Raw genomic sequence first — 27,470 nt, forward strand, 5'->3', positions numbered from 1 at the left:
CACAATATTGTCTACTTGCACTTTGTGTGGAAGGAAATATACACTGACCATGCCTAACCTGTGTTATACATTGTGTGTGGCCAGTGTAGCTGGAAATATTAAGAGGCTTCCAACCTCGTTTGGAACAAGGAAGGTACTTATTGAACAGAGAAATATAGGTACAGGAGGCTTATGTAGCACAAAGGTTGCCCTGGAGCTGAGTCCCAGTTCTACACGCTTACAACATGGTTGCAGAAGATTCTGCCTGGACTTCACTCTCTAGTGTGAACACTCTCAGTTTCCACTGATCTCTCAAGTTAGGTGAGCATCTCTTGCTGCACTGTCTTCAAGAGACACTACACACACATCAACCTGTTGCTGGTTCTTGCTGAGATATATATAGCAATCATTCAGTCATTGGTGTCACCTTCTTCCCAAAAAGGTTGAACATACAGCAGGACAGAGACCTGATTTTAAATCTCATGATCCTAAGTGAGCAGTACACCCATCCATGCATTGACGTGACTGGCCTTTCGTGTCCCCAAAAGCACTTTACAGCCTGGAATAACTCAGGAAGCCCAACTGAAAAGGAATGGTATTTATTGTTGAACAAAATAAAGCTACTAATCCATGGCACATATCCCTTTCAACAGTTCACGTAAATACATTGTAAATTACAATCCATATCAACTATAATTTCACAATGATAAATTATAACAGCACATATACTGTCATTAATGCAGCAGTGAACAACCTCCCTTCCAATGAAAGTTAACTTCTCTGTCAGCTTTTAGAGTTTCACTTTGTAGGACACACAAGCCCCAGCCATTCACATTCACTCTCTCTCTCACACACACACACACACACACACACACACACACACACACACACACACACACACACACACACACACACACACACACACACACACACACACACACACATCCCACCCCACCCTGCAACCCTCCAAAGGGAGGTCAATTAGAGATTCTCTATGAAACTCATGGGTTATCACACAGCTAATCAAAAATACTTTTGAAGTGCAATCACTATTGCAATGTAGGAAAGATGGCAGCACAGCAAGAACTCACAAACAACAGGATGACAGTTGATGTTGATTCAAGGACAATGATTTGCCAGGACACTGAGGAGAACGCTGCAGTTCTTTCTTTGAAGAATGCCATCTTAGGTGTCTGCCCATCTTAGGTGCTTTACTGACTCACCCTAAAGATAGCACTTCCAATGACTTCCATCACATCGGACCGGGGCAGCAGATACATTGGAACACCTCACAACTGCAAGTTCCTCTCCAAGCCACTCCCCTTTTTGACACGGAAATAGAAGAACATAAAAATATAAGAACTAGGAGCAGGAGTAGACCATCTGGCCCCTCGAGCCTGCTCTGCCATTCAATAAGATCACGGCTGATCTTTTCGTGGACTCAGCTCCACTTACCCACCCGCTCACCATAACCCTTAATTCCTTTACTGTTCAAAAACATATCTATCCCTGCCTTAAAAACATTCAATGAGGGAGCGTCAACTGCTTCACTGGGCAGGGAATTCCACAGATTCACAACCCTTTGTGTGAACAAGTTCCTTCTCAACTCAGTCCTAAATCTGCTCCCCCTTATTTTGAGGCCATGTCCCCGAGTTCTAGTTTCACCCGCCAGTGGAAACAACTTCCCTGTCTCTATTGTATCTATTCCCTTCGTAATCTTACATGTTTCTATAAGATCTCCCCTCATTCTGAATTCCAATGAGTGTAGTCCCAGTCTACTCAGTCTCTCCTCATAAGCCAACCCTCTCAACTCCATTATCAACCTAGTGAATCTCTTCTGCACCCCCTCCAGTGCCAGTATATGCTTTCTCAAATAAGGAGACTGAAACTGTGCACAGTATTCCAGGTGTGGCCTCACCAGCACCAGCTGCAACGTCACCTCACTGTTTTTAAACTCCATCCCTCTAGCAATGAAGGATAAAAATCCATTTGGCTTCTTAATTACCTGCTGTACCTGCAAACCAACTCCTTGAGATTCCTGCCCAAGGACACCCAGGTCCCTCTGCACAGCAGCATGCTGCAATTTTTTACCATTTAAATAACAGTCCATTTTGCTGTTATTCCTACCAAGATGGATGACCTCACATTTACCAACATTGTACTCCATCTGCCAGACCCTCGCTCACTCACTTAGACGAACTATATTCCCTCTGCAGACTTTGCTCTACCACCCATCTTCCTATCATCTGCGAACTTTGACACACTACACTTGGCCCCCAACTCCAAATCATCTATGTAAATCATAAACAATTTATGATTAAATACACCACCATCCCTTCATTGTCGCTCGGTCAATATCCTGGAACTTCATCCCTGGCAGCGCTGTGGGTGTACCTACACCTCAGGGGACTGCAGTGGATCAAAAAAAGTGGCTCAGCACCACCTTCCCAAGGGGCAAGCAGGGATCAGCAATAAAGGCTGGTTTGGCCAGCAAGGCCCACATCCTGTGAAAGAATTAAGTCAAGGCAGGATTTGCACTTCAGCGGCCTCAGAGCTGACAATTTCACTGTTTCACGGAATCCCTACAGTGCAGGAAGAGGCCATTCAGCCCATTGAGTCTGCACTGACTCTCGGGCAGAGCATCCCATCCAGGCCCTCACCCCGGCCACCCCGCCAACTCCCCCCATAACCATCACCTCTTGGGACAACTTAGCACGGCCAGTCCACCTCCTTGTGCAGAATCACCTTGCGTCACAATGCACGATGAGTTGATGAAGTCAAGCTACCAGAGTCACCGCGTGTCAAAAATCTCTTTTGGAACACCCAGGGAGAGGTGAACCAAGGTGAGGTGGACTGACCCTCAAGCTTGTCTTTAAAACCTGTGCAGGTTGGTGTGGGATTTCAGGCCGCTGACACTTCAAGCTGAGGTTCAGTCAACACCATTGTGAGAGAATCAGCCCCTGCCAACTCCATGCTCACTGATCCTCTCTCTCCCTGCGTAAAGCTGTCACAGAACATCACTGCCGCTCGCAGTATTTTATTTGTGCTCGCCAGGGAGCAAGACCAGGTCTCATTGTTTGTCGGTTGATGCTGTGTACTGTTGGTGCTGCCTTAGTACAAACCGCTCTGTGACATGTAGGATGTCGCTTACAATTTTAGCAGCTCCAACCGGTGAAGTTTGAAGTCTGGTTTGTTGGATTAAGTCCAAAGATAATAAGAAAACTTCAACGTTAACGAGGCGCTGATGTGAATTCTAAGAAGCAGATTCCAAATGTTCCCTGCTGTCTCCTGACCCCGCGCCACAAGTCTGCGGCAGCTTCAATCAGTGTATTTAAGCACACTTGTTATCTCTTTCCAACCAGGCACTCGGCGTTGCTGTAGCAGGCTCTGTTAGAAAAGGCTGACACGCCAAGATAGGAACAATAACACTGCTTTGTGACCAAAAAAAAAAGGCAAAATGCCACTGAGGGGCTGCCAGCCTGAAACAAAACGAAACCCAGCAGAGCTGGATGCACTGAGGAAGCTCGGAGGACAGAGGGAAGGGGCAGGGTGGTACCAGGATGGAGGGGATTTACCTGAACAGGAAGTGGCAAGGGAGAGCAGATGATATTTGGTGCTGACGGGATGCACCAAGAATCTTAGAAACAGAAAACTGGATCCCTTTGATTTGATTTGATTTGATTTATTATTGTCACATCCAGTGAAAAGTATTATTCCTTGCATGCACGACGGACAAAACATACCATTCATGGAGAGGGAAACGAGAGAGTGCAGAATGTAGTGTTACAGTCACAGCCCAGGGTGTTGAGAAAGATCAACTTAGTGCCAGATCGACCCATTCAAAAGTCTGACAGCAGCAGGGAAGAAGCTGTTCTTGAGTCGGTTGGCATGTGACCTCAGACTTTTGTATCTTTTTCCCGATGCAAGAAAGCGAAAGAGAGGATGTCCGGGGTGCGTGGGGTCCTTAATTATGCTGGCTGCTTTGCCGAGGCAGCAGGAAGTGGAGACAGAGTCAATGGATGGGAGGCTGGTTTGCCTGATGGACTGGGCTACATTCATGGCCTTTCGGGGCTGACTCTACTACTCAGTGTGATCATGGCTGACTCTCAACACCATATTCCAGTACTCTTCCCCCTTCCCCTTGACACCTTGAAAGACTTGTGCCGGAATTTTACTGGCACGCCCACCTGAGGCTCGGAAGATGGTGCCCAACTCCAATGGAGAATGCTGTTTTGTGAGTGGGCGTGCCGATAAAATCAGGGCCTCGAAGTCTATCTGTTTCCTTCTCCAGTACATCCAGTGACTCCCCTCTTCAATCTTCTGTGGTGGTAGAGAATTCCAGACGTTCACCACCCTCTGAGCAAAGATATTTATCCTCATTTCAGCTCTAAATGGCCTTCCCAGCCATCCTGAGACTGTGGCCCCTTGTTCTAGACTCCCCACCAGCCAGAGGAAACAACATCTCTGCGTCCAGCCCATCCAGCCCTGTCGGAGTTTTACGGGCGAGATTTTCCAGATGAATCTGTGCCAAAACCGGAAAAACCTGCCCGAGGTCAATGGAGCTTGTCATGGTCCGCCCCCTTGCCTGCTACCATTCCCGTGGTGGGCGCAGAACAGGAAAATTTGTCCCAATGCATTTCAGTTAGATCCCCCTCATCCTTCTAAACTCCAGTGAATATTGGTCTCGTAGACCCAATCTTTCCTCAGACAACAATCCTGTTGTCACAGGAATCAGTCTGGTTAAACCCTCGCTGCATTCCCTCCATATCTTTTCTTCAGGAAGGAATCATGAGTTTATCTGTCCATAGGTAAGGAATCAGAAAGGGAATGGTCACTTCAGCTTGCTGAAAGAGTCAGAGAAGGAACGATTTTGGGCATTAATCTGAATGTGATGAAAGTGATAGAGGATCTTTGTGTCACATGTGCAGTCCGATGAGAAGCGAAAGTCAGGGATATACTTGGATGGAGAATGGGATGTGGAGAGAAGGAGATAATACTCAGAAGGCATGCTGGGTTAGCTAGAAATTGACTGCATTCCTGAAGGGTACACAATGCTCACAAAACAAGTTTTTCGTAAAAGCTGCAGGAAGACTTGTTTTTCTAAACAGATACAGCCTGCAAAGGACACCTAAAATAACAAGATAAGGGTTGAGATATATTGTGGATTTGGGGGTGTGTTTTCAGTTCAGTGCCTTCAAGTTCCATACAGGGGCTAGCAGTAAAAACCAGTCTCCAAGTTCGCTTTTCTTTTCCTTTTCACTTTTGTCGAGTTCATGTTTTAAGCTCTGTTCAATAAAAGAAAACCATTTTAAAATTTGTATCAGTCTATTCAAAGGAATGAATGGACTCAACAGTCTATTTCTTCCGCTATGCTACAATTTTCCACCTTCGTGGTTTTAGACTTGGGCCTTCTTCGTTGCCATTGAACTCCTGCGAAAAAAAAAACTAAATACTAAAAGCCCTGCCACGTCTGAACAGGGGCTGAAACTTGACTTCTTATCTTTGTACGCTCTTCCCAATTGGCTTGTGTCTCCAGCAACCTGAGCCACAGGTTGATTTCTCAGAAGTCTGATGTCACAGCCAGGAATTCCAATTTACAGCTTCCCTCCCAGAAGCCTGGAGGGTGGGTTTCTTTCAGTTTGGGACTGTCTCAAAGGCTATGTGACCACGGTAAATGCAGACAACTCCTAATTTCATCACAAATGAGAAAAAATATCATAGTATCACAACCTTGAGAGGAGGTTTTCAGAAATAGTGCTTCTCTTCCTGATTTCCACCTGCCCACAACATTTCTCCACCCGTCTGCAACACTTCTTTGATTAATATTCAGTCAGCAATTGCCTTCAGAACCTTTTCTTGCAGAGCACAAAAGCTGACTCAGCACCTTCTGAGATTAATAACTGCGCATTTCTGATTTTTTTCATCTTTCAGGAAGGATTTGTGTCAACAAGAGTAGGGAAAAAATGTGATTTAAATCAGAGTCACACAGTGCATGTATCAAGGAAAAAAGGATTTTTTTTTGAAGAAATTCAGTTCAATTCACAGTTTCCAACCTCCTTACTGTCAAACTCGCTTTTCAGATATCCAATTTGGGTAAATTGCGCCTTCTCAGTTTAAACACAGGGAGGACCAAAGTCATACAAATTCCAGGTGATGCATTTTGACTCAGATTGGCGGAGTTGCGGATAGTGATGAAGATTGTCAGAGAATACAGCAAGATACAGATAGGCTGGAAAATTGGGCGGAGAAATGGCAGATGGAATTTAAGAGGTGGCGATGCCGGTGTTGGACTGGGGTAGACACAGTAAGAAGTCTGACAACACCAGGTTTAAGTCCAACCGATTTATTTGATAGCAAACTCACAAGCTTTCGGGGTTTGTCCCTTCATCAGGTGAATGGAGAGTTCTGGCCTCAGACAGAGCATATAACAGCACAGACAGTTTACAGATTACTGATTAGAATGCGAGTCTTTACAATTTAATCCAGACAAATGTGAGGTGATGCATTTTGGTATATCCAATTCAGGTGGGAGGTATAAATAGTGGAACCATCAAGAGCTTCGACACACAGAGGGAGATCTGAGAATGCAGGTCCACAGATCCTTAAAAGTGGCAGTCCAGGCGGAAAAGGTGATGAAGAAAGCATCTGGCCTGCTTGACTTCATCAGCCGGGGCATCGAGTTCAAAAGTTGGCAAATTATGTTACAGTTGTATAAAACGTTGGTTCGGCCTCATTTTGGAATACCGTGTCCATTTCTGGTCACCACACTACCAGAAGGACGTGGAGGCTTTGGAGAGAGTACAGGAAAGGTTTACCAGGATGTTGCCTGGTATGGAGGGTATTAGCTATGAAGAGAGATTAAATAAACTGGAATTATTATAAGAACATAAGAACTAGGAGCAGGAGTTGGCCATCTGGCCCCTCGAGCCTGCTCGGCCATTCAATAAGATCACGGCTGATCTTTTTGTAGACTCAGCTCCACTTACCCACCCACTCACCATCACCCTTAATTCCTTCATTGTTCAAAAATTTATCTATCCTTGCCTTAAAAACATTCAATGAGGTAGCATCAACTGCTTCACTGGGCAGGGAATTCCACAGATTCACAACCCTTTGTGTGAACAAGTTCTTCCTCAACTCAGTCCTAAATCTGCTTCCCCTTATTTTGAGACCATGCCGCCTAGTTCTAGTTTTACCCACCAGTGGAAACAACTTCCCTGCTTCTATTTTATCTGTTCACTTCAAAACCTTATGTGTTTCGATAAGATCTCCCTTCATTCTTCTGAATTCAAATGAGTATAGTCCCAGTCTACTCAATCTCTCCTCATAAGCCAACCCTCTCAACTCCAGAATGAACCTTGTGAATCTCCTCTGCACCCCCTCCAGTGCCAGTATATCCTTTCTCAAGTAAGGAGACCAAAACTGTACACAGTACTCCAGGTGTGGCCTCACCAGCACCTTATACAGCTGCAACATAACCTCACTGTTTTTAAACTGCATCCCTCTAGCAATGAAGGACAAAATTCCATTTGTCTTCTTAATTACCCGCTGCACCTGCAAACCAACTCCTTGTGATCCTTGCACAAGGACACCCAGGTCCCTCTGCACAGAAGCGTGCTGCAATTTTTTACCATTTAAATAATAGTCCATTCTGCTGTTATTCCTACCAAAATGAATGACTCCACATTTACCAACACTGTCCTCCATCTGCCAGACCCTGCCAGATCTGTTATCCCTGGAAGGAAGGAGGCTGAGGGGCGATCTGATAGAAGTTTATAAAATGATGAGGGGTACAGATAGCATGAGCAGTGGAAGCTTTATCCCAGGGCAGAAATGACAATTACAAGGGGGCGCAAGTTCAAAATAATGGGGGAGAGATTCAGTGGAGATGTGCGGGAGAAGTCTTTTTACAGAGAGGGTGGTGTGGTCCTGGAATGCACTGCCAAATGTGGTGGTTGAAGCAGTTACATTAACCACATTTAATACTTATCTGGATGGGCACATCGACAGGGAATAGAGGGATATAAGTGATTGGTCCTCCAATAGGAGCAGAATTAAGCCATTCAGCCCATCGAGTCCGCTCTGCCATTCAATCATGGCTCTTCTGATTCTCATCCCCATTCTTCAGCCTTCTCCCCTTAACTCTTGATCCCCTTATTGATCAAGCACCTATCATTGTCTTAAAGACATTCAATGACCTGGTCTCCACAGCCCTCTGTGGCAAAGAGTTCCACAGATTCACCAGCTTCTGGCTGAAGAAATTCCTCCTCATCTCTGTTTTAAAGATTGTCCTTTAGCCTGAGGTTGTGCCCTCGAGTTCCAGTCTTTCCCAATCATGGAAACATTCTCTCCACATTCACTCTTTCTCGGCGTCTCAGTATTAGATCCCCACTCATCCTTCCAAACTCCATCAAGTACATATCCACTCTTCAACCATTCCTCACATGACAAACCCTTCATTCTTGGAATCATTTTTGTGAACCTCCGTTGCACTCTTTCCAAGGCCAGAACATCCTTCCTTCAGTATGGGACCCAAAACTGCTCATAATACTCCAAGTGGGGTCTGGACAGAGCCTTACACAGCCTCAGCAGTACATCCCTCCTGTTGTATCCTAGTCCTCTAGAAATGAATGTCAACATTGAATTTGCCCCCCTAATTGCCAACTGAACTGCATGTTAATGTTAAGAGAGTCCTGAACTAGGACTCCCAAATCCCTTTGTGCTTCAGATTTCCGAAGCCCTTCCCCACTTAGAAAATAGCCTGTGCCTTTTCTTCCGATCAAAATACATAACCTCACACTTTCTCACATTGCATTCCATCTGCCACTTCTTGTCCACTCTCCGAACCTAACCCAGTCCTTCTGCAGCCTCCCTGCTTCCTCAACACTAACTGTCCCTCCACATACCTTTGTATCATCCACAAATTTAGCAACCATGCCCTCAGTTCCACCTTCCAGGTCATTGAAGTACATAGGGAAAAGCTGTGGTCCCAGCGCTGACCCTTGTGGAACAACACGAGTCACCGACTGCCATCCTGAAAAGGACTCCCTTATCCCCACTCTCTGCCTTGTAATGCACAACATGAATGGAAACCCGGGAGCCTGTTCCCGTAAAACTCATGTCACTCCTGGACTTCCAACTCCATTTGTGAGCAACAGAGGTGGGTTAGAGGATGGCTGGGGGTTAAGGGAGGGAGTGATGGGGGTGGAAGTGGTGCAGGGTGAGGGGTGATTTTAAAGAAATAAGAACAAAGAACAGTCCAGCACAGGAACAGGCCCTTCAGCCCTCCAAGCCTGCCCCGATCATGAGGTCCTATCCATAGGAGGTCCTCCTATGCTCCTCTTGTGGTCTTATGGTCTTATTTCTGTACTTGTGACTCACTCACTCGCACTCAGCCGCCACGCAGTAATGCATTGCAAGGACAATCCGAGAGCAAGACTCTTTGACGATGAGGCGCCAACTGGTAGCACAGTGGTTAGCACTGCTGCTTCACAGCTCCAGGAACCTGGGTTCGAATCCCGGCTCAGGTCACTGTCTGTGTGGAGTTTGCACATTCTCCCTGTGTCTGCATGGGTTTCCTCTAGTTGCTCCGGTTTCCTCCCACTGTCCAAAGATGTGCGGGTTAGGTCGAATGGCCATTCTAAATTGCCCCTTAGTGTCCCAAGATGCATAGGTTCGAATGATTAATGGGTAAATCTGGAGGGATATTGGGGTAGGGCCGAGGTGGGATGGGCCAAATAGCCTCTTTCTGCACTGCAAGATTCTATGTCAGATGCCTGTTTATTGACTACAGCTCAGCCTTCAACACCATTATTCCCACGAAACTCATCTCCAAACTTCATGGCCTGGGCCTCGGCACCTCCCTCTGCGACTGGATCCTGAACTTCCTAACTCACAGACCACAATCAGGAAAGATAGGCAACAACACCTCCTCCACAATCATCCTCAACACTGGTGCCCCACAAGGCTGTGTTCTCAGCCACCTACTATACTCCTTGTATACCTATGACTGTGCGGCCAAATTCCCTTCCAACTTGATTTTCAAGTTTGCTGACGACACCACAGTAAAGGGTTGGATCTCAAACAATGACAAGACAGACCATAGGAATGAGATTGAGAATCTGGTGAACTGGTGCGGCAACAATAATCTCTCCCTCAATATCAACAACGTGATATTCAGGTGGCTTAAAGGAGAGTATGCCCCTGTCGACATCAACAGGGACAAAGCAGAGTCGAGAGCTTCAAATTTTTAGGTATCCAGAACACCAACAGTCTGTCCTGGTCCCCCCATGCTGACACTATCATTAAGAAAGCCTGCCAACTTTCTCAAAAGACTAAGGAAACTTGGCATGTCAGCTACAACTTTGCCAACTTTTACAGATGCACCATAGAAAGTGTTCTTTCTGGTTGTGTCACAGCTTGGTATGGCTCCTGCTCTGCCCAAGACCGCAAGGAACGACAAAAGGTAGTGAATGTAGCCCAGTATGTCGCGCAAACCAGCCTCCCATCCATTGACTCTGTCTATACTTTACACTGCCTCGGCAAAGCAGCCAGCATAATTGTGGACCCCACGCACCCCGGACATTCGCTCTTCCATCTTCTTTCTTTGGGAGAAAGATACAAAAGCCTGAGGTCACGTACCAACCAACTCAAAAACAGCTCCTTCCCTGCTGCTGTCAGACTTTTGAATGGACCTACCTCGCATTAAGTTGATCTTTCTCTACACCCGAGCAATGACTGTGACACTACATTCTGCACTCTTTTGTTTCCTTCTCTATGAACGTTATGCTTGGCCTGTATAGCGCTCAAGAAACAATACTTTTCACTGTATGCGAATAAATGTGACAATAATAAATCAAATCAAATCAGATCGAGTCTAGAAAATAATGAGGGTCATAGATCAGGTAGATAATCAACATCTTTTCCTAAAGGTAGGGGAGTCTAAAACTGGAGGGCACTGGTTTAAGGTGAGAGATACAAAAGGGGCTGAATGGGGCAATTTTTTCACACAGAGGGTGGTGAGTGTCTGAATGAGCTGCCAGAGGGAGTAGTAGAGGTGGGTATAATTTTGCCTTTTAAAAAGCATTCAGACAGTTACATGGGTAAGACGGGTACAGAGGGATATGGGCCAAATGCGGGCAGTTGGGACGAGCTTCGTGGCAAAAATTGGGCAGCATGGACAAGTTGGGCCGCAGGGCCTGTTTCTATGCTGTAAACCTCTTTGACTCTATCCTTGAGCAGTGCGGGAGGGTTATGCAATGTAGTGAAGGAGGTCATTGAAGAACGTCCTGTAAACACTTCCCACCTGAGACCTGCGAAGGGTGACTTGTCAGGTTTACCCCCCACCTCGCCTCCCTGAGCTTTCCCCTTTGCCTGATCAGCTTCCTCCAGCTGAAAACTAAATCCGTGAAGGAAACACAGGCGTGATCATTCGTTTTCAATTGGTGCATGGGTCAGTCAGCTCAGGTCTCACTTGCGCAGCCAGCTCAGCGCAGGTGGAGGGAAGGTCAGTCAGGGGATTCACAGACCCACCCCTGCCTGCAAACCTGAGCATTAGGGAGCTGGGCTTAGGTGAAGAATGTTCGGAGGAGGTTCTGGTGGAACATAATCCGCGTGAGGCTACTGGGCAGCTTCTGTGCTGCAGATACAATCTCATGTGTAAATAATCAGCCATCCACCATTCCTATTTTCCCTTTGAACGTCTATAAACACTCTGTTGTGCAAATTCACCCAACAATTAATCATTTACCATGGCGAAAGCGTGGCAGTGGAGAAGGATCAATGCTTTCTTTCTGCGCTTGTCTTGAAGCGCGGGTTGTTTTTCGATGCTAATTAGGCCCCGGGGGACCAATCTGAGCCCACCTTGCCAATCGCAGGACTGGGTGGAACGCTGGCTTTGCCACCGGCTCCAGTTGTCATCGCGTCGAGGTCAAAACGACAAATTAAAAAAAAAACAAGGGTCCTCAGTTTCACTCCCTCAGGCGGGGTCGTGAGACGAGAACTTTGCTCCTCCATGGCTGTCTGCTCGCAAGATGCAGGGCCCCGCAGTGAGAAGCTGCGAACGTTAAATTAAAAATAATCATCTGGGCCCACGTGCCGGCTCGTGAAATCATGAGCTTGATGGATTCATATCAGTGCTTAGACAGGACTTCAGCTTTTCCAAATGGCCTGTGTTCTGTCCTTCATTCTGTGAGAATCTGGAAACACTCAAACCAGGAAAAGCGGACAAATTGATTCACAGAAAGCACTCCCCCTCTGATTGGTTGCAGTGTATAATGAGAAATATATTAAACCTGATGAAGGCAAACTGTGCTTACCGGGGACTGCATGACTGCATCACGATGAAGTGATTCAGTGCTTCCCCCATGGATTAATTTAGACAATGCGCTGGGTAGTATAATGGCCTCTCTCCGCAGAATGTGGCTGACAAAAGCCCCGCGATGAAGATTAATGCGTTTAATTGTTTTGATGGAATCACGGCACAATCACAAGAGGTGCGAGTGAACGAGATAAATAAGTTGATGTGGGCCTTTGATTAATCGGTGTTTGCTTGTCATTCCACTGCCCCAGCGCACGCCTGTCAACTTCAGTACCTCTCATCACGTGGCAACACTCAGAGGTGCGGTGCCGGGGGGGGGGGAGGGGAGGTCAACGCAAGTTGATTGTTCAACGGTGGCGACCGGGGCACTTGTCTGACGAGTGGGGGGGGGTGTCAGTTCTGAGAGGCAGATGCGTGGGGCGGTGGTGGGGTTGCGGGGGGAGGGAGGGTAGGGAGGAGAGACACGCGTAGCCGACCACACTCAGTCTGCTTGGGCTCCGATTCACAGTCACGGAGCTCATTTCCAGACTGTCGTGTCAGTCAGCATGTGGCAATTATTTTCCGTAATTGGAACAAATGTACCAATTAGGCAAAGTTATCCCTTGACGCCCAATGCAGGGTTGTTGAACAAATCCATATATATGTCCTTGCATTTCCATTATAGATCTTTTCATTATGAGCGAGGAGCTTGGGTTCACACCGGCATTTCAGTTGGGCTGATGTGCGACGGTCGAATGTGGACTTTCAGCGTTTGGAGGCATGTACCAATTTACAGCATCGAGATTTTGACTCCAGCCGCGCTATCTTGAAGCAGTTCATCCTTTTTTTGAGTGTCGTGGTGACAGGCCAATTTAAGACCCCCTATTGCTGATTGGAATTAAACCATTGATTTTTCCAGGAGCAAAATAACAATGTTTGCCCCTCTTACGTTTTAAACAACTCGAACAAAACGCCCCGTCAGATGGATGGGCATCAGTGAGAAACAGCATGCTCCTTCTGCAAACCTAAATGAAGCAGGGGAATAAAGGAGAGCAGAGGAAATAATTCTCAATCGCTGTTTGGGCTCATTTTAATTCCCGTCAGGACTCGGACTTTTTGCACACTACCCGGGGTCGGAGTTGCATTTCTCGTGGAACCTGGGTGTCGCTGGCTGGACCAGCCTTTTATTTGATTGCCCACCTCGAGTTGCCCGAGTAGGAGCTTCAAGTTTTTAGGTGTCCAGATCACCAACAACCTGTCCTGGTCCCTCCATGCCGACGCTATAGTTAAGAAAGCCCCACCAACGCCTCTACTTTCTCAGAAGATGAAGGAAATTTGGCATGTCGGCTACGACTTTCACCGACTTTTACAGATGCACCACAGAAAGCATTCTTTCTGGTTGTATCACAGCTTGGTATGGGCTCCTGCTCTGCCCAAGACCGCAAGAAACTACAAAAGGTTGTGAACGTTGCCCAGTCCCTCAAGGAGGGAATTCCAGGATTTGGACCCTGCAACTGCGAAGAAATGGCCCACGTCAGAATGTTGTGTGGCTTGGTCACAACTTGCACACAGAAATTTTTACGTAACTTGATTTTGCTTGCAGGGGCACCAGCAGAAATGTGGACAGTCACAGTATTCCCATTGCAATGCAGGCCACACGGTAAAGCTTCCAGCACAAACGGCAGCTCACCCCTCTCTGTGAATTGCACAAGTTTGAAGAGTTATCGGGAAAGGGAGTCAACAGGTTTCATCTTCGCGATTCGTGGCACATCCTGGGCATCTCGTGGAAGGGCACTAAGGCCATCCTCTCAAAGGCAAAGCTGTTGGATCTCAAACAAGCGTCAAACAGAGTTGACTTCACCAACAAGGGCACAATGGCAAGATGGTGATAGGGCAGCTTCATACAGTCAGTCCTCATCTCAGGAGATTGTGGTTGCCTCCCTGAACATTGCAACTCCAAATGAACCAACTTCATGTGAACCACGGGCTCCCAAAGGAATCAATGTTAATGCCGGATTTAGGGTCCTTTTGACGTTTCTTTGTCTGGATGCACCAGTGTAAAAATTGAAATTTGGCTGCACAGTGTCACATGGTTAGCATTGCTATCTCACAGCTCCAGGGACCCAGGTTCGATTCCCATCTTGGGTCACTCTTTGGGTGGAATCTGCATGTTCTCCTGTGTCTGCATGTGTTTCATCCGGGTGTTCCAGTTTCCTCCCACAGTCCAAAAGACGTGCAGGTTAGGTGGATTGGCCATGCTAAATTGCATTTTTGTGTCCTGGAATGCATAGGTTAGAGAGATTAGTGGGGGAAAGAGGTGGGGTTACAGGGAAAGGGCCTGGGTGAGATTGTTTTCGATGCAGACTTGTGGGCCGAATGGCCTCCTTCTGCACTGCAATGTTTCTATGACATGTACATATGAACATATGTTCTGTACATATGTGACACAGAAATTCATTTGCTGTTTCATTTGCTGCCTGTCCTTCATCTTATGCAAATGGAAGGGTGCTGACCATGGGGAACCCTTTACAAACAGAAAGGCAGCAGATTGGGAAAGCTCAGTCAAAGTCCCAGGCAATGGAGGCTGCAACTCAATGGAGTTGCTGGACCCACCCGCCATTCGGTCCATCGAGTCTGCACCAACCACAATCCCACCCAGACTCGATTCCCATAATCCCACATGTTTACCCTGCCCAATCCCCATGACACTGATGGGCAATTTAGCATGGTCAATCAACCTAACCCGCACATCTTTAGAGTGTGGGAGGAAACGGGAGCACCTGGAGGAAACCCACACAGACACTGGGAGAATGTGCAGACTCCACACAGAGAAAGAGAGATAAAATTCGCACTTGTGGAACATCAATGCTTCAGGCTCCAAGGATCTCTGAAGTATGTCAGCCACCACACCACATGAAGATTCCTTGTGGACATCCTTGCTTGACTGTCTAAAACAGGCAGTGCATCCATTGCATGCTCAGGAGAGCCTGAATGTCTACCAAATTGTATACCTAATAGTGTTGCCCCTGCACTGGGCGTGGTGTCTCCATCATGGATGCAAACAAGTCTGTCATCAGATGAGGACATAAGATTGTTGATAGTTGGGTTCATCCCAGCCCCCAGTGCCATTTCTCAAGAACTCTCCTTACCGCACCCCTCCACACCCCACCCTGGTTCCCAGTTCCAACTCACACTGTCTGTGCACCCTTGTTTCTTTTTTAGCACCTTTCGACGCTTCAATCCTCATCAAGAAAACCAATTCAATTTCAGTCCAACCATGGTCCCCACATGAGGGACAAACCAGATCCAAACTGACAAGACACAGTGTGCCCTTTGGCCATTCTTTGCCCGGATGCACCAGTGGACAAATTGAAGTACTGTACTGTGCATATGCGACACTGTAAACCCATCTGGTTCACTCATGTCCTTCAGGGAAAGAAATCTGCCGTTCTAACCTGGTCTGGCCGACATGTGACTCCAGAGCCACAACAATGTGTTTGACTCTCAACTGCCCTCCAAGGGCAACTAGGGATGGGCAATAGGCTACCCTGATCCTTTACTCTACTCTAGCCTGGGCAAACCACAATCGCAGGCGTCAGCACACACTGAATGCAACAGGAGAGCCTCATTCCCCGCTTGATCACTGTTTCACCCCTGCACCCTGGCTGCTCCTGGCTATTAATGATTTGTGTGCCAGTGCGCGCAGGGAGACATCTCTACGACTGCTTCACAGGGCAATCATTAGTGAATGCTGGTGGGGCGGGAGAAGCAGTGCTGTTGTGGCGAGATTGTCTCTGAGATATTGAGAAATGAATGAGTGGCGAACGGGTCACCTTATCTTCATGAGGACACAGCCGACACATATGGATTGCACTGAAGAGATTGTTCCAGAGCGATTCCATCTCTCGATTCTCTTACCCTTGATCAAAGGTGCGGGTGCAGCGACAAGCCAAGGACAAGCAGCACTCAGTGCCGGAACAATCGCGCGGCCGTTCGGAACGGGCACGCAAAATGCCGCGCTAATATTTCTAAAAGTCAACTCATTTAAGACCAGAACATCCCTTTGCTGATCTGCACACGCTGCGTTGCAAAGATCATTCAACATCACATCCTCCTCAGAAACAGGCACCAGACAAAAGACAAGTGGCTGTCACCATGGTGACTACTGCAGCAATTATGTCTCTTTATAACCAGCAGATAATTTTGAAGAACTATCGGCTTGTACATGCACTGAAAAGGCTATCACAAGGAAAGCTTCTTCATTGGCCATTCATCACTGATGTATTATTACACGGAAAGCTTCCATCTGATATTCTAAGTAGTTGAATGATATTAACCTCCTTCTTCTGTCTGGTATATATGAAAATGCCCCTGTGCATTGCAGCTCTCGTGATAAATTTGGTGAAAAATAGGAAAAAAAAGAACAATTTGTGCTATAGCTGAGATTTATTGCTCACTGATGGGCGCAAAATATTAGTTTTTCACTGTGTAGTTCAGTCAGCAAGAGGGGTGCTTACCTGGGCGAAATATTAAGTTGCCTTCGAGGTCTGCCCGCATTTCACCTTGGAATTCTGCAGGAATATCAAAGAGAGACACGCTAGGGAAGATCCCAATGCCTGCGGGTGGGATTTGGCAGCGTACATGCAACAGGATGCAGAAACACAGAAAATAGGAGCAGGAGAGGTGGCACAGTGGTTGGCACTGCCGCCTCACAGCGCCAGGGACCCGGGTTCGATTCTGTCACTGTCTGTGTGGAGTTTGCACATTCTCCCCCTGTGTCTGTGTGGGTTTCCCCCGGGTGCTCCGGTTTTCTCCCAGAGTCCAAAGATGTGCAGTTGAGGTGGATTAGCCATGGTAAATCGCCCCTTAATATCAGGGAGATTAGCAGGGTAAATATGTGGGGTTACAGGGTGGGATTATTGTTGGTGCAGACTCAATGGGCCGAATAGTCTCTTTCTGCACTCTTGGGATTCCATGATGCTATGAGTGGGCCATTTGTCCCCTCAATCCTGGTGGCGGTTGATCCTCTATCTCAACACCGTACTCCCATCCTCTCCCCATATCCCTGTAGCATTCAGAAATCTATCTCTCTGTTTATGAGGTCTTGTTTCAATTGTATAGAAACTTGGTTAGAGCCCTGTATGCCCTTTTGGTTCCCTTGCTGAAGGAAAAGGATATTATTGCCAGAGAGATGACACAACAGAGGTTCACCACACTTGTGCCGGGTATAGCCACACTGTCTTATGAAAAGAGATTGGGCAAACTGGACTTGTATTTTCTCGATGTTCATAGTATGAACGGTGATCTCAGTGCAACCTGCAAAATACTTTAAGGAATCGACCAGGTAAATGTCGATCAGATGGTTCCCTCGGGGAGTCAGGTACCTAGGGTTACAATTTCAAAATCAGGGGAAAACCACTGAGGACCGAGATAATGAGAAATGTCATCACACAGAGGCTTGTGAAACTTTGGAATTCCCTGCCCCATAAGGTTGTGAAATTTTGGTATCCTTGTTCTTTTGCCACTCTCAACTCTGCTGAGATTGTTCCAGAATCCACAGAACTTTGGAAGAAGACAAGCAATGTATCCATTATTTCCATGGTCACCTCCTTTCATGCCCTGGGATATAGATTATTAGCCTTCCAGTCACATTAATTTCTCTAGCACTATTCTTTTTGTAATGCTAAATTCTTTCAAATCCTTCTTCCCACCAGGCGATTGGTTTCCTCACATTTCTGCAAAGTTATTTGAGTCTTCCTCTGGAATCATCGAATCCCTACAGTGCAGAAGGAGGCCATTTGGCCTATTGAGTCTGCACTCGCTCTCCATCAGAGTCCGACCCAGGTCCTTCCCCATAACCCCACATATTTGTCCTGCTAATCCCCCTAACCTACACATCTTTGGAGACTAAGGGGCAATTTAGCATGGCCAATCCATCTAACCTGCACACCTTTGGAATGTGGGAGGAAACCGGAGCACCCGGAGGAAACCCACACAGACATTGGGAGAACATGCAAACTCCACACAGACAGGTTTGAATTGAATCCTGGTCCCTGGTGCTGTGGGGCAGCAGTGCTAACCACTTCTGTGAAGATAGAACTAAGGTCATTTAATTGCTCTGCCATTTCCACATTCTCCATTAAAATTCTCCTGGTTTGGACCGTAAAGGCCCAACATTTGTCTTATAAATCCTTTTGTTTTTGAATATTTATCGAAGTTTGAAAGTCCATTTTTATGTTCCTTGCAGATTTACTCTTATACTCCATTTTCCCCTCTTTGTCAAGTCCTTGGTCCTCCTTTGCTGAATTCTGAACTCTTCCCAATCCTTAAGTTTGTAGTGGGGCCAGCCATTGGGGTTGATCCGCTGGGAGATCGGCCAGTGCCCGATGGCCCCCCTGAGCACTCTGCCTCTGGTCTCTCCAGCGGGTTTCGGCTCCCCATTTCCGTGCACAATCCACACTCCCGAGTGCCACAAATTCATGAAACTCAGCTCACCAGTGATACGAACTCTTTGACTTTGGGAAGGGGAAAAGGGATGTTTAGTGGGCAGAAAAATGGAGTTGGCTTTGAAATTGAGTCCTGATCTCCTTGAATTGTGGAATGGGGCTTGAGCGGACGAATGACCTCCACCTGCTCCTCATTCTTCTTTCTTGGCCATGAATGATGGCCTTGGCCTTGTTTCTTGGAAAACCTGGACCTCAGCACTGTCCTTTTGCCTTGCTTTGCAGGTCGAATGGCTGAAGAATGAAGAACCGATTGATCCGCAGCGTGACCCGAACATTTACACCACAGCAGAGCACAATCTAATCATTGAGCAAGCGCACCTCTCCGACTCGGGCAACTACACCTGCGTGGCTTCCAATGTGGTAGCCAAGCGACGCAGCAGTGCCGCCACGCTGACTGTGTTTGGTAAGTCATGCCACCATTCTGCAGTATTTGGTTTGAAGTGTCTTTCACAACCCCAGGATGTCCCAGAGCAATTCGCAGCCAAACCTTTGGAGTGTGGCAAGTGTTGTGAAGTGCTAAATGCGAAAGACTTGTTCGGGAAAGACAACTCTCACACACAGCGTCAAAATAAATGGGCAGAAGTTTGAAGCATTAGCTGATAGATTAATGTTTGCCAGGAAACAGAGAGAACGGGTGCCACGGCAGCGCAGCGGGTTAGCACGGCTGCCTCATAGTGCTAGGGACCCAGGTTCCTCAGTATTGCAGAAGGAAGAGCCTAGATTGTGGGATCCAGGTTTCCATCGCAGGGCGCAACTTTCTAACTCAGGGAAGGAATGAACTAACGCAAGGAAGTGACCAACTCGTCACCTGAAAAGGACGGGAGCCAATCATCTGTTTATGGCTCATTGACTTCCCAGTGCTGTTCAGAGGTCTAACTGGTGTCTTTGTTTCAGTGAATGGTGCCTGGTCAACATGGACAGAATGGTCGCCTTGCAGTATCCATTGCGGCAGAGGGTCACAAAAACGCACGCGGACCTGCACCAACCCCGCACCACTCAACGGAGGAACCTTCTGCGTGGGGATTTCAGTGCAGAAGAACGCCTGCTCCTCACTTTGCCCAGGTTAGATGCTCAACCTCAGGATGGCCAAGTAGCAAACGTTAAAGCTGCTTGGCAATTGGTTAGGATTGTTTTCACTGGAGTTTAGACGAGAACTTTTAAATTCTAACAGGGTGAGACAGGGTACATTCAGAAAGAATGTTCCCACTGGCTTGGGGGGAGACCAGAACTAGAGGGGTCATAGTTTGAGGATTAGGGGTAAACCTTTTAGAACTGAGGTGAGGAGAAATTTCTTCACCCGGAGGGTGGTGGAATTCACTACCACAAAATGTAATTGAAGCCAAAACGTTGCCTGATTTCAAGAAGAGATTAGATCTAGCTCTTGGGGCTGAAGGGATCTGGGGGAAGCGCGGGGAATCAGGATATTGAATTTGATGACCAGCCATCATCAAAATGAATGGCGGAGCAGGTCAAAGGGCCAAACGGCCTACTCCCGCTTCCAGTTTCTCTGTTTAGCCGCAAAGAGTTAATACGGATTTTTGTCAGTCTTGTAGTTTTGAAGACTGGATCCGCACAGCAGACAGCTAAGAGCAATAGCTATTGTCATTGCACTGAAATAGCCATATTACTGAAACCATTATAAGGCAGAGGAATTGAGCAATTTTAGCTGCTTTGAAGTAATAAATTAGAATTTTGTTTCAACCTGTACGACAATCAGAAAAGATTGAAGTGGGTGAGTCTCACAAAGTTGACATAAAACCCAGCCAGCTTCCTTCCATCATCATTGCAATCAGTGGAATTCTTAGTCAAGGGTCACAGAGTGACAGCGGAGGAATGGCAACGGGATGCAAGAGAAACCCCAGTCAGCTGGTAAGCCTTCATCGGAACAGGAAAATGTTTGCAAAGTAACTGGTTTCTTAAGAGTGGGGAGATGGGGAAAGAGCCTGGGGGAAGGGTAGAGGGCAGGTGAGGTTAGATGGCAAGAATGGGTGATGGTGTAAGGCAAAAGGAGATGGTAGTGGGAAAAGCAAAGAACTGAAAGATGGTTCTTAGAGTGGAGGTGTAAATGGCAAGAGCAGAATCCTGTCCAAACTAACAAAGAAGAAATTATGATTCAAAATTGTTGAACTGATTTGATTTATTATTGTCATGTTTATTGGGATACAGTGAAAAGTATTGCTTCTTGCACATTACACAGACAAAATATACTGTCCATAGAGTACATTTTTTAAATTCATTTGTGGGACATGGGCATCACTGGCTCAGCCAGCATTTATTGTCCATCCTTAGTTGCCCTTGAGAAGGTGGTGGTGAGCCGCCTTCTTGAATCACTGCAGTCCACGTGCTGTGGGTTGACCCACAATGCCGTTAGGGAGGGATTTCTGGGAGAAGGGGAGGAGGGAAGGAGAGGGCGCAGAATATAATTTAAAAGCGCTGGAGTCCACTTGTAAGAGCAAGAAGTCACCTTACTCCAGCGCCATCTTGAAAGTGAAACTTGATGTTCAGTCCCAAAGGTTTATGGTGTCTCATCAAAAACTAATAATAATGGGCTGGTCTGTACACAAATTTTTCATCCTTCATTTCGGATTGCTGATAGATGTTAAGATTAGAATATTCACAAGTGTTAATTAACAAGCGAGAAACCTTTCTCACTCACAATTCTCCCCGTTTCAGTTGAATTGCTGCAAAATAGTTTGATAATGAGAAAATGTTGAATAGTTAGTGCTCTGATTCACTCCTAGAACTTTGGTTCATCAAAGGATAAGGCTTTTAATAGACTGTGTCACCAGCGTTCTTTCCACGAATTCAGACGTTACTCGTACCAGTTATCTGTCTGGAAAAAGTTAGAGAGCCATCTGTTACACTTGTACACCAGAGTTCAGGGATCACACTTTTGTGTAAAAAAAGCAGCAATTCTCGACTTGCTATTCTTGAACAATTTTACAGAAGACAGGCAAATAATGTCAGTCACTTACTGACATTATTTCTTTCGACTTCTTTTCAGCCCCCAGTGCAGGTGGACACGAGAAACAGTGCCGCTCGCCCTGTGTGTGACCCCAGAGCCACAACTTCCTTCACACTTTGGTGCCCTTGATGAAATAGTCTGACGGGTTGTATCAGGAGGGACGATGGCTGGAATTCTCCGGCCATTCATGCCAGCGGGATTCTCCAGTCCTGCTGGCAATGCAACCCCCTGTCTGTGGGTTTCCCATCGGCCTGGGATGACATCAGTGGGAATTCCCACGGGCGGCACAGCAGCATAGCAGGCGGCACGGTAGCACAGTGGTTAGCACTGCTGCTTCACAGCTCCAGGGACCTGGGTTCGATTCCCGGTTCGGGTCACTGTCTATGTGGAGTTTGCACATTCTCCTTGTGTCTGCGTGGGTTTCCTCCAGGTGATCCGGTTTCCTCCACAGTCCAAAGATGTGCGGGTTGGGTTGATTGGCCATGCTAAAATTGCCCCTTAGTGTCCTGAGATGTGTAGGTTATGGAGATTAGCGGGTAAATGTGTTGGGATATGGGGATAGGGCCTGGGTGGGATTGTGGTTGGTGCAGACTCAATGGGCCAAAGGGCCTGTTTCTGCACTGTAGGGTTCTATGTTCTGAGTTCCCATTGAGAGCAACGGGACCAGAGAATCCCGCTTCTGGCAAACAATGCGCCACTTCCTGCCAGCAGGAAGCATGCGGCTGGGAGGCTGGAGAATCTGGTCTCATAATCCAATATATCCTACATAGCACACAAGAAACAATACTTTTCACTCTACCCCAATACACGTGACAATAATAAATCAAATCAAATCAGTTCAACAATTTTGGATCATAATTTCTTCTTCGTTATTTTGGACAGGAGGTATTGGTGATGACTCTGCTCTTACTATTTACACCTCCACTCTAAGAACCCATCTTTCGGTTCTTTGCTTCAGAAACATAGAAAAACTACAGCACAATACAGGCCCTTCAGCCCACAATGTTGTGCTAAACATGCCCCTCCCTTCGAGATTACTAGGCTTACCTATAACCCTCTATCTTACTAAGTTCCATGCACTTGTCTAAAAGTCTCTTAAAAGACCCAATCGAATCCACCTCCACCACCATTGCTGGCAGCCGATTCCATGCACCCACCACTGTCTGAGTGAAAAACTTACCCTTGACATCTCCTCTGTACCTACTCCCCAGCACCTTAAACCTGTGTCCTCTTGTGGCAACCATTTCAGCCCTGGGAAAAAGCCTCTGACTATCCATCTTTTCCCACTACCATCTCCTTTTACCTTGCACCATCATGCCTTCTTACCATCTAACCTCTCTGGCTATCAACTCTTGCCCCTGGCTCTTTCCCCTTCTCCCGACTCTTAAAAGAAAGTTACGTTGCAGAGATTTTCCTGTTCTGATGAAGGCTCACCCATCTGACTGGCTGACTTGTCGTGTTGCAAGAAGGAGGGCGAAATGGCTTCTCAAAGTTTGAATCGGACGTGCAGTAAATGCTGACTTTGCCATCAAGGCGCACGTCCAATTTGTTAATTTTGTGAAACATTTTGTGGACCTCAGGCCCTTGTGAAACATGTTGTTCCACACAACTCAACAGTTTGGTTCTAAAGTCTGTCATTGTTGTCGCAAGGCGTTCGAACCCAGATCGGGCGTTTCTCGTCAGCACGAGCTCCCTCTCTGATTTTATTAAGATCCATTTGCAAAAAAAAATGCCAGCTGCGTCCTTTGCAAGTTGAATCGAAGCCAGCGTTGCCATTTGCAATGTGCCAGACATTTTGTCTTAAATCTCTCTTTGTTAATCATTTGATCATAATCTTTAAAGTGTATTCATAGAGGAGCTCACATCTGCCGCGCTATTAAATTAGCCGAACACTTTTCGCCAGCAAGATTTATTGTCGGAACGTTGGGGAAAGAAACCTTTCCTGCAAAGGTGCACTAATTTTTAGGAGTCTTGAGCTTTGATTCAGGGCGTAATTAGGTTGTCTAAATTTATTCTGAGGATAAGCAAGAATCCTTAAAGAGTCAGCGCTCGACTCTTGCTTCCACCTGGCGGGTTAACGATGTTAATCCGAATTGTAATCAAAATCAATCGAAACAGAAGGAAGCCCTTTATCCCTCGAGACTATTCTGCCATTTCCTGAGATCCTGGATGATTTGTATTCCAGCCCTGTGTTCCCTGCCTTCACCCCATGTCTGTTCGTAACTTTGGTTAACAAAGAACTATTCATGTCAGATTTACAAATGCCACTGGGCAGTCTCCCCATGTGGTGGCACACTCTGCCCATGCTTAATGACCCACCCCCTCCCCAAACCAGGTAATATGTTCACCGAAGCAGAATGAAGCCTCCCATTGGTCGCATAATCGGGTCATCTAACCTCCTGGTGGGTGGCCATATCTGCAAACTTATTGATATGATTTATTATTGTCACATGTATTAACATACAGTGAAAAGTATTGTTTCTTGCGCGCTATCCCGACAAAGCATACCGACCATAGAGAAGGAAAGGAGAGAGTGCAGAATGTAGTGTTACAGTCATAGCTAGGGTGTCGAGAAAGATCAACTTAATGCAAGGTAGGTCCATTCAAAAGTCTGACAGCAGAGAAGGAGCTGTTCTTGAGTCGGTTGGTACATGACCTCAGACTTTTGTATCTTTTTTTTGATGGAAGAAGGTGGAAGAGAGAACGTCCGGGGCTGTGTACAGGACTTAATTATGCTGGCTGCTTTCCCGAGGCAGTGGGAAGTGCAGACAGAGTCAATGGATGGGAGGTTGGTTTGCGTGATGGATTGGGCTACATTCACGACCTTTTGTAGTCCCTCGCGGTCTTGGGCAGAGCCGGAGCCATATCAAGCTGTGATACAACCAGACTGACCATCCTGCACCACCACTCCACCCTACAGAAAACCAGGTAATATGTTCACAGAGGCAGAAAGCCATTGATCACTGAAATTGGTCATCTGGCCCTCCCGGTGGGTGGCCATATCTGTGAACTCCCTCCCCCAGCCTCCAAAATTCTGGTGTCTGTGTCTCCAGCTTTGAAACGCTCCCTGGCACATAGATGCGTTCTGCTTTTGGGCAGGCAGCCTGGAGGAAATTCAATCGAGGAGAGAAACACCCCTACAAAGAACCCCACTAATTTTGTTTTGTTATCCTGTGAACTTAAAACAATTTGGAAACATCTGGTGTGCTGATTTCTTGGAAGAGCTCCCTCCCTCCCGCCCCACCTCTCCCGTGCCACCACCCATCCCCACTCCTACCCCTCTCTCCCCCGAATCCAATGACTATAAATATGGAAGTGAATTTCACAAAGTGCACACTTGTGCCAATAACATGTTCAGTGTAAACGCTTCCAATTTTGTGGATTGTGAAATAGCTCAGTTACAGTGAAAGAGCAATGATGGCTGGAATTCTCCGATGTTGTTCATCTCACCCCCACTGCCAGTGAGAAAAGAGAATTTGGTGCTTGGTCAAATCTCCACTCACAGCAGCAGGACCGGAGATTCCCAGCCATGGGTGGGTTCGGAGAATTCCAGCTGATGTTTCTGAATCTACAAACTTCAAAAGGTTGTGAATGTAGCCCAATCCGTCACATAAACCAGCCTCCCATCCATTGACTCTGCCTACACTTCCCGCTGCCTCGGCAAAGCAGTCAGCATAATTAAGGACCCCACGCATCCCAGACATTCTCTCTTCCACCTTCTTCCTTCGGGAAAAAGATATGAAGGTCTGAGGTCACGTACCAACTGATTCAAGAACTGCTTCTTCCCTGCTGCTGTCAGACCTTTGAATGGACTCATCTCACATTCAGTTGATCTTTCTCTACACCCTAGCTATGACTGTAACACTACATTCTGCATTCTCTCCTTTCCTTCTCTGTGAACGATAAGTTTTGTCCGTGTAGCGCACAAGAAACAATACTTTTCACTGTGTACTAGTACATGTGTCAATAAAAATCAAATCCAATCAGAAGGATGATGATTTGCCTATGTTAAATAATGGCTCAATCAATTCAACAGATTAATTACACAGACACAGATGTGGCACAGAGGAAGGCCAATTGGCCAAACCTGTCTGCACCAATGTTCATGCTGCACTTTAGCTCTCCTTCACCTTGGTTCATCCAACCCAATCTGTGCTATTCACCTCAAATACTTCCTGTGACAGTAAATACCATATTCTAACCATGTTCTGGGTAAAGAGATTCCTCCTGAATTGCTTACTAAATTTACTGGTGACTATGTTAGATTTATGGCTCCAAATTTTGTTCTTCCTCACAAGTTGAAACATCTCTCCTTCCGTATTGTCGAACTCCGTCATAATCCTGAAGACCTCAGTCAGGTCAGTCCTCACATTCCCTTTCTGAGAGAAAAGAGCCTCATTCTGCAGAGTCTTACCCAGCCAGTTAACCCCACAGTTCCCGAAGCATCCTGGTAAGGGGAGGCGATGGCCGAGTAGTATTATCACAAGAATATTAATCCAGAAACTCAACAAATGTTCTGGGGACCCGGATTCGAATTCTGCCACAACAGATGGTGGAATTTGATTCAATTAAAAAATATCTGGAATTAAGAATCTATTGATGTCCATGACACAATTGTCAGAAAAACCCATCTGATTAACTAATGTCCTTTAGGGAAAGAAATCTGCCATCCTTATGTGGTCTGGCCTACATGTGACTCCAGAGCCACAGCAATATGGTTGCCGCTCAACTGCCCTCTGTGGGAAATGGCCGAGCAAGCCACACAGTTTAAGGGGCAATTAGGGATGGGCAATAAATGCTGACCCAGCCAACGATGCCCATGTCCCACAAATGAATTAAAAATGGTCTATTTTTGCACCTTCTATGAGTGCTTCTCATGTTTGAACTTGCCCACTGTTGTTTTAGTTGGCTAACTGAGATGAATAAGCAGAGGAGAAAGTTACTGCTTGCCCACATGTGCCTTTACAGCCCTTTGCCCCAACGCAACAGCTGCAAAAGGTTGCTGTCTGGACAGCACGGCCAAAGAAGAGTGTGATTTCCCTATCACTGAGGTTTGTCAAAAGTGAAATGTGTTTGTGTTTGTTCCTTCTATGTGTTGAAGTGGATGGTGCCTGGGAACCCTGGAACGGGTGGTCAATCTGTTCCCCTGAATGCGAGCACCAAAGAGTTCGCGCCTGTGTGGCCCCGGAACCGAAATACGGAGGCAAGTTCTGTGAGGGAGTGAACCAGGAGTCGGAGAACTGCACCGAGGGGCTGTGCATTCAAAGTACGTAACGTGGTAGCTTTCGTTGACCTAGCAGCAATCTTTCGTGAAGCAACTGGAAATTGAAGCCCACTTTGTTATGCTGAATTAACGTTTAGTCAACAGGAGTTATTTCAAGGTCAAAGACAAGATGATGAGCAAGAAAATGCATTGCCACATCTCACAGGAAGCTCCAGTGAATGAGAAAGTGTTGACCCAATTCATGTTTCTCACGTTCCAGAAGGTTCTCTTACAGGGTTGTCATGTGTCCTTTTTCTGAGCATTCCTCAGTCAGAAACCTCAGTACTTTTTTGCTTTGCCGTTTATAGCTTGGTTTTGCCAAAGTGATTTGGCAGTGCTGCGTCACAGCGCCGGGGACCCGGGTTCGATCCTGGCCTCGGGTCAGTGTCTGTGCGGAGTTTGCACATTCTCCCCACGTCTCCGTGGGTTTCCTCCGGGTGCTCTGGTTTCCTCCCACAA

The 27,470-nt window shown here is 46.7% G+C and overlaps 1 protein-coding gene across 1 annotated transcript in view; it reads left to right on the plus strand.

Annotated features, from left to right (window-relative positions):
• The window catches only part of LOC145361196 (netrin receptor UNC5D-like), a 473,587-nt gene that overhangs the window by 353,049 nt on the left and 93,068 nt on the right, over positions 1 to 27,470 (plus strand). The window contains exons 5-7 of the mRNA XM_080216836.1: positions 19,006 to 19,186; positions 19,678 to 19,845; positions 26,850 to 27,014. Coding sequence (XP_080072962.1) covers positions 19,006 to 19,186; positions 19,678 to 19,845; positions 26,850 to 27,014 — 514 coding nt within the window. The remainder of the gene's footprint in view (positions 1 to 19,005; positions 19,187 to 19,677; positions 19,846 to 26,849; positions 27,015 to 27,470) is intronic.

Source organism: Carcharhinus amblyrhynchos, chromosome 34 (genome assembly GCF_965287045.1).
Source record: "Carcharhinus amblyrhynchos chromosome 34, sCarAmb.v2.hapA, whole genome shotgun sequence".
NCBI lineage: Eukaryota > Metazoa > Chordata > Chondrichthyes > Carcharhiniformes > Carcharhinidae > Carcharhinus > Carcharhinus amblyrhynchos.